Below are 7,996 nucleotides of genomic sequence, written 5' to 3'. Positions count from 1 at the left end.
GTCATGTGCTTATACAAATTGCATCAGCCCCAGTTTAACAGTTTGCTCAACATAAAAAATAAACAAATTCACCAGCGTACAAGATCAGGTTCTAACAGTTGGAACTCGGCTCCGTTCTTGTTCCGATCTTTTGCTCATCATATTCATGGATTGCAAATTTGGGCCAAAGGAACTTTTTGGCCTTGGGTGTTCAGTCAAAATAGCATAGGATGGGCATACAGATCAGTTGTAGGATCAAGTTAAAAAAACTATCACTAGACATGAAGCTGTAATCCAATGAGTTTGAGAGAAGGAAGGCATATATAATAATGAGAATTTCAAAAAAAAAAATTGAAGGAGGCAGCAAGCGTACAACCATAAAACTTCCTGGAGCAGAGCAGCCTATCACACATGAAAAAGAAGTGGGCCGAGTTCAGTCTCAAGAAGCACTTTTTGTGAATCGATTTAGCAGAATGTAAATATAGCAGTTAGTACATGGCACCACAATACTAGGTACTGATGGCCATATTGAGTTATTGGGAGCTGCTTTAGTCAGAATATCCCATTGTGGACACTAGACAAGATTATCTATGAAATGAGCATCCTTGAGTAATGCAATATCTCGCAGAGAGTAAGCAACTGAAATTGGTGAGGTATAGAAAGTTAGAAACACAAAAACAGAGATTTCTCTCTCTGTGAGATTTCCTGATTTAATTCTACTGAGTTACTATTTATTGTTCTGTCATAGTACTTTTTTTCTGTTCCAGATATAAATCAAGTACTTGAATCAATGATAAAGACGGGAAGTCAATGGCTCACTAAAAACATAGTAATGATCTGATGTGTTGAGCCTGCTGAAACGAACACACGGGCACATGCTTGCGCTGCTCGATAGTGCGACGCGGCCTTGGCAAGGCGAGATCTTGGGCGAAGGCTAAAGCCGCTCGACCCCAGATCTTGATCCCTCGGCAGGTCAAGAATGGACTGCGGGATGAAAACCACGATGTGCTTCAACAAAGCATTGCAGCCTTTTCGTTCCAGATGCAGTGGTGCATCACCTCTGATGCAAGCAAAGCTGTGACATGCCTCTCCTCGGCGGCATGGTCAAAAAGCTACCGAGAAACATATTGTTCCAAACGACTCGGCTAAGTACGGCACAACCAGTGGGGTAATCCAGACAGTGTTGATGAATGCACACTAGACACGTCTAGACTGTGATGCTTCTATCCTGATGGCTCCTATTCCTACACTTTGACATCAACCATTTCGATTTTCAAAACTATCACATGTAATGTGTTTACATCATATAACAATATACTGGCCATGGTATATACTAAAGAGTTAATGAACAATGAATGTGAAGCCTGAAAGGGAAGTGCGAAGTGTATACGAGTGCACTAGCATGTCAATGTGAAGATGGAAGTGGTTGTATATGTAGGAGGAGAAGAGAAATCATTTTATACGCATTTAAAGAAGGCTGGTGGACTATTTATTTGCACCAATTTCACCTTATAACACCTGTTCTCCATTCTGACTTACAAAAACTATGTTTTTTCCCTTCTGATTCAACAACGATTCAAATCTCTTTTTAGACAAAAGGCATATATGCTAATACTTTATGTAAGGCCCCAAAAAGAACTGGTGAATGGTTTTACACACACTAAGCACACGTTGAGAGAGACAAAGAGAGAGATCTAAGCACATTGAGCAACCTGATCACCCACATTTTTATCTCCAATGAAGTCTTGTCCTCCCTCTTCACTGATTGGACCAAAGCTGCTTAGTGTTCGTTGGTTGTGGTCAGTCTTGCACCGACCTCAAGAAGCTCAACGTAAAATCCATTGTCAATACCATCCTGGAGTGAATGCTGGATGTTGCACTCCAATATTTACTTCCTAAATAATGTTTTTTATCATTTTAAATCCCCCATTACTTTGTTCTTGTCGCCAATAATTATGTGTAATTCATGGTTTGCTACTTATGTAAGGGCCGAAACAAGAAATTTCTGTGTTACTCCTAAGAATTTTCCATGTGTGTTCATTTGACTCTTGTTTACTTGCTAGTTAAGATTACATGAAATTATTGTATACTCGATCTTTGGAGCAAGAATATGGTACAACGTTCAATGAAGCTCAGAGTGACAGATGCATGTGGTTCAGTTCTTTCTTTTGAATATGAAATGCTAGTAAATTTGTTTTCTCCTTTTGTAATCTTCTTTCCAATGTTCTTCTGAGCACGAACTATGAACCATCTCTCTTTCTCTATTGGAATACAAGCATTGCCTAAGAATTTTTTTCTTCACTTTATCCTTTCGTACAATACAGTGAAAAGAGAGAGAATCGACTCTAATCACGCCTACTGAAACTTGTTGAGTGCCTATTAAATTCATGAAACAGATGATATTCCGAACAATTTTGGTACTTTGTCACTTCAGCTTTAGCCTATGAAGCTTGCAATCTGTATCCAGTACTTTATTTGCCCACCTCTTCTACGCATAATAAATTGCTCGTCCTGAGCATGGCTCATGCAAATGAGTTAATCTTCTATTCCCTCCGTCCCATAATATAAGAACGTTTTTGAAACTAGTCTAGTATTAAAAACGTTCTTATATTATGGAACGGAGGGAGTACTATACAATAGAGACCTGATAACAGTGTCAGTCTTCCCTCACCTGACTCCCCTCGGCGATTCCTCTCCCCTCATCGTCAGTCTATCAGATTGCTTGGTGCAAATTGGTATGTGCAGTTGCATTGTTTGTACTACTGATTTTATGATGATACTATCAGCTTGCAGCGATGGTAGTACATTGTGATGTTATCAGATGTTTCTCAAAGTCCCCTTATTCTCCCATATCACTGATTGTCCAAGTTGCCAATTTTTACCGGATTTTGTTGGAACTCGACTCCGTTCTTCTGATTGATTACGTATCATATTCATAGATTGCAAATTTGCGTCAAAGGAATGGTTCAAACAAAGAAGTGTGCCAAAGGGACTAATCTGGATATAGCATAGGAAGGGTACATGGATCAGTTGTAAAATCAAGATAGAAAGAAGAAACTGTCACAAGACATGAAACTGTAACCAAATGAGGTCCAGAAATAAGAGAATGCATGCAGATATAATGGTAAAGGCTATGCAATGAGAATTTCAGAATGTTTTGAAGAGGCAGCAAGCTTGCAACCATAAACTTCTGGAGCAGAGCAGTCTAAAAAGCACCCTCCATTAATTACTTCGAATTATAAGCACATGAAAAAAAATAGGGGATTCAATCTCAACAGGCACCTTTTTCATCGTTGAATTAGCACACCTCCAGAATGACATATTGTCTTTCAGAGAGCTACTTTAGTTATGGAATATTGCTTCGTGGACACTAGACAGGGTTATCAATGAACTGAGCATCCTCGAATAATAAGCCATCTCACACCGGATAAATCGTTCAGATGCACACATTTGGTAGCCTCATCGAGACTTCTGCAATATTATCCAGACATCAACATTTTCTGATTTTAATATAGCTGAGTAACATTATTTTCGTGCATCAAATGTTGCTCAATTCTATGGCAATCACAGAGGTATTTTTAGAATACCAAATAGGTGTTTTTATCTGTGAATATCACTGAGTATCACAGAGTGAATAGGTGTTTTAATCTCTGACTATCAGTGAGTATCACAGAGCGAGAACTTCAAACCTTTGTAGCAAAACAGTATTGTAAGGGCAAGAACTGTACCAAATGAGAGTTTTCCTTTAGTGAGATGTCTCCCGGCATCCTGTGGAGCAGCACGCCTATGCAATGAGAATTTCAGAATGTTTTGAAGAGACAGCAAGCTTGCAACCATGAACTTCTGGAGCAGGGCAGTCTAAAAAGCACCCTCCATTAATTACTTCGAATTATAAGCACATGAAAAAGAAGTAGGGGATTCAGTCTCAACAGACACCTTTTTATATAGTTGAATTGGCACACCTCCAGAATGACATTAGAATGCCAGTCTGATGGCTATATATAATAAGCCATCTCCGGATAAAGATTCACTCTTTGCCAATGCCTGCTTCCTTGGTTTCCTACTTTCTGCATCGAAAGCCGATAGGAATTTGCCTATGATTTTTCCGACTAATATGTCGATATAGAAAGACACCGGATAAATTGTTTAGATGCACACATTTGGTAGCCTCACTTTTTAGCCAGACATTATCCAGACATCGACATTTTCTGATTTTTTAGCATAGCTGAGTAACATTATTTTTGCGCATCACAGGTTGCTCAATTTTATTGTAATCACAGAGGTGTTTTTATCAAGTACAGCAAATAGGTGATTTTATCTCTGAATATCAGTATCACGTAGCGAGAACTTCGAGCCTTTGTAGCAAAACAGTATTGTAAGGGCAAGAGAGGTACCAATGAGAGCTGACCTTCGGTGCGATCTGTTTCCGAACCTGTGATGTATAGAGAGCATCCGCCGCCAGACAACTAAGTAAAACTCAATTGGCAATCAATGTCAACAAAGGTAACACATTAGCTTTTCATTTTGTCAAGCTAATCTAGATCGGGCAGAAATATACATTGGGTTAAAGCATACACACCAAAAAGAGACATTATATTTTCAGTTCTATCGCATTGGCTATCTATTCAGGCGACACTCTAATAATTTGCAACTATTCAGTGTACTTTGAGCCGACATGCAACATGTACCAAAAACTAAACTGAAGCACCAATCTGAATTACCATTTAGCTTCTTTCTTACCAAAACAATTTAACTATCAAGTCGACTGCCAGTAAAAATAACACATGAAACGGTAAAAAAAAATTGCGGCAACAATTGAAATAATGCAGCAAAATTCTCCATCCAATATGATGCCAGAAACATAAATTGTAAGATAGAGGTTAACACTCTTGCCCAACATTGATTCTTCCATTTTACAACAGCCACTCAGAAGTGATGCATGCTTAAACTAGGCCTCACACCAACCGATGCCATAGCACTAGCTATTCTGAGAGCTTCTTCCATCTTGGCAACTAAGCAATATCCACTGGTAACTGAAGTAAATGCAATAGCATCATGCCTCTACCGGTGCAGATAACCAAGTCAAAGATAATGTATCCTTCCATTACCCTTACCTTCTGCAGCCTATGACTAATATTCTTGCTCTTCATTTTGGTAATCAATTCATTGGCTTTTGCAGAATCACCATGACGGAAATAACCCTGGGTCATGCACGAGTAAACAGCTCTGTCATGAGGTACCCTGGATCAATTCTTTGGCTTTTTTCGCGGACAAGGACGAATACCCTTGTTCTTCATTTCAGTAATCAATTCCTTCGCTTTCAAGAAATTGCCATGACGAAAATAACCATGAATCATGCACCTGTAAATAGTTAAGCTATGTGCTACTCCCATATCAATCATCTCATTGAATTTCTTGATAGCATCATCCATCCTGCCCATTCTGCAATACCCAGCTATTACAGCTAAATATGTGACTTCATCAGGGGTCACTCCCTGCTTCAACATGTCTTCGAAGAAAAGCATAGCCACATCCATAATTCCACACTTAGCATATGCATTAATCAGTATGTTGAAAATACAGATGTTGGGTACGATACCGTCTCTTGCCATCAGCTCACAGAGATCAGTCATTTCAGCAAGGGATCCTTCTATAGCGTACCCATGAAGCATAATAGAGAATGAGACCATATTAGGTTTATGGCCCTTCTCAGCCATGGAATAAAAAAGTTCCGCAGCTTCTTTCGTTCTTCCATGCTTGCAAAGGTAGTCCATGACTGTGTTGTGAGTAAAAAGATTTGGTTCGACACCTTGACCTCTCATTTCTTCCAATAACCTAACTACCTCTTCAAACTGGCCTGAAGTGGAATATCCATGGATCAGGCTACCGTATGTCACAGCATTCGGTCGAACACCGCTATCAATCATTTGTCGAAGGACCACCTCTGCCTCGTCCAATGCTCTTGCTTTGCACAACCCATCGATAATGGAGCTCTACGTCACCACATCAGGCACAACCCCCTGCTGCATCATTTCATGGAATAGAGCGCATGCTTTGCTTAGTTCACCCTCCTTAATTAATCCACCAATGATTATTGTGTATGAAACCACATTGGGGGAGTGGTCAGATCCCTTTTTGGTCATCATCCGGAGCAGGTCAAGTGCACGTTGGCTCCTCCCGTTGTCACAGAAGCTCTTGATAATTACTGAGTAGGAGATGACATCAGGCATGTCGCCGGGCATCCTGTGGAGCAGCATGCCTAGAGCCTCATCTGATTGCTTCATGTCACAGAGGCACTTCAATAAGCTGTTGAAGGTGAAGACATCTGCCGTGATGCCTGTCTTGAGGAGGAGGCCGAAGAAGGCGGGCCCTATGTCCGGGCGGTGCGTCATGTGGCAGCACTCAATTAGTGTGTTGTAAGTGTGATTGGTGGGTGCCATCACCTGGCGGCATCTTGCTCGTGCCATGTGTTTGAAGAGAGCGATGGCGAGGGCAGGTCCATCGTTGCAGGCGGCGGAGGGCAGCCCACACGCGAGGGCAGAAAATAAGACATTGAGTGCGTCTGCTGATACCGGAACGGTTTGAGGGAACAATTTGTCGAACAGTTGGTGCGCGAGCTCCGGCCTGAGCATCCCAGAGCCCAGATGATCGTTGAGTTTGTTTAGCAGCTGGTTGGCCTGTGAGGAGCCGGAGCTGTTTAGCAGCTGGTTGGTCAGACGTGGGAGGTCTTGCTCCTTCCTGCAGTGGCGAATGTGGGAGCGTGTCGGCGACGACAAACCACGGGAGGGTGGATGGCAGACGGAGGTCAGACACTCGACCAAACTTGGAACTGCACTGAACTTCATTTCCAGGCTTAGGAGCAGATCCAAATTCAGTTAGCACTTTGCTTAGGAGATGAATCTTGTAAATTCAGATGGGCTGGCAAATCATCCAGCACAGAAATCCAAGCTTGGACTCACCGAATCATGCAGTATCCACTCCCCCTAGTCGCAGGCCATGGAGGTTCTCTTCTCGCAATAATGCCGGGGACCGGGGTGAGGGTGGGGGGAATGCAGTCGCGGCGCAGCGCAGGGTCCGTCCGCCGGTGCCCTTCGCGGTGGTGGCCGGCGTCCTCGTCGGTGGATGGTGCGGAGCGAAGCTGGCGCTCGGAAGAAGATGGCGATGGAGGAAGTGGGCAGCGACGGTGTGTTGGCAGGCGGCCAGAGTAGGAAGTGGGCAGCGACGGCGTGTTGGCAGACGGCCAGAGTGGGGGCGGTGGTTGAAGCAGTAGAGAAAAGAAATCAACCACGCATAGGACATGGTACAAGAGCATCTACAACCGGACCTCTCAAATCCGCCTCATACGTCCGGCCGCCTGATCAATGTCCGGTCATAATTTTTTGACCTAGACGGGCTCCTCAAACAGCCGTCAAACGTTCGGGCTGACCGGCACCTCACATATCCAGCCTAAATATGTGGCAGATATGGGACGCCCGGGCGCGCCCACGCACGCCCGCCATGTCACTCTAACGATGTGGCCCCACACGAAAACGTCCGGAAACCCGGCGGTCCGACGGACACCGCGCCCGTCGCCGCGGTGTGAACGCCGCGTGGTGCCGCTCCGGCTCGCCGCCCAAGATGAAATTCGACTATTTAAGCCGGCCGACTTCCCGCAACCCTAACCCACCCCCTCCCCCCTCTCCGCGCCGCCAGTCCGAGCCCATTCACCTCCTCACTCTCCCGCTCTGACGCTCTGCCCACTCTCCGGCACTCTACCATGTTCCAGAGCAAGATCACCTATTGTGCCATGCTGACGCCGGAGCGTCGCTACGAGATCCAGCAGCAGATCAGGGCGAGGGAAGCCGCGCGCTGCCCGCATCGCTGCTGGGCTGCCTCCGGACTCACCAGAACCGGAGGAGGAGGAGGAGATCACTACTGGAATCAGGATCTTTGCCGTCAGCTAACTCTTTCAAAGAAGGTCTTTGCCATCAGCTTACAGAAAGCTGACGGCAAAGAAAGAGCGGACGACAAAGAGGGA

The 7,996-nt window shown here is 44.0% G+C and overlaps 1 protein-coding gene across 1 annotated transcript; it reads right to left on the bottom strand.

Moving 5' to 3' along the window:
- Positions 1-5,190: 5,190 nt before the first annotated feature.
- On the bottom strand, positions 5,191-7,215 carry LOC123136132 (protein Rf1, mitochondrial). Its single transcript, XM_044555442.1, has one exon. The coding sequence runs from the start codon at positions 6,822-6,824 to the stop codon at positions 5,973-5,975; it is 852 nt and encodes a 283-aa protein (XP_044411377.1). The 5' UTR covers positions 6,825-7,215; the 3' UTR covers positions 5,191-5,972.
- Between the last annotated feature and the right edge of the window lie 781 nt (positions 7,216-7,996).

The sequence above is a fragment of the Triticum aestivum genome, chromosome 6B (genome assembly GCF_018294505.1).
Source record: "Triticum aestivum cultivar Chinese Spring chromosome 6B, IWGSC CS RefSeq v2.1, whole genome shotgun sequence".
Taxonomy (NCBI): Eukaryota; Viridiplantae; Streptophyta; class Magnoliopsida; order Poales; family Poaceae; genus Triticum; species Triticum aestivum.
The sequence above is the reverse complement of the archived record's forward strand: the minus strand, read 5'-3'. Positions and strand labels throughout refer to the sequence as shown.

Excerpts from the sequence above, each read along its gene's own strand:
- LOC123136132 (XM_044555442.1), bottom strand. The coding sequence starts at position 6,824 with ATGAAGTTCAGTGCAGTTCCAAGTTTGGTCGAGTGTCTGACCTCCGTC.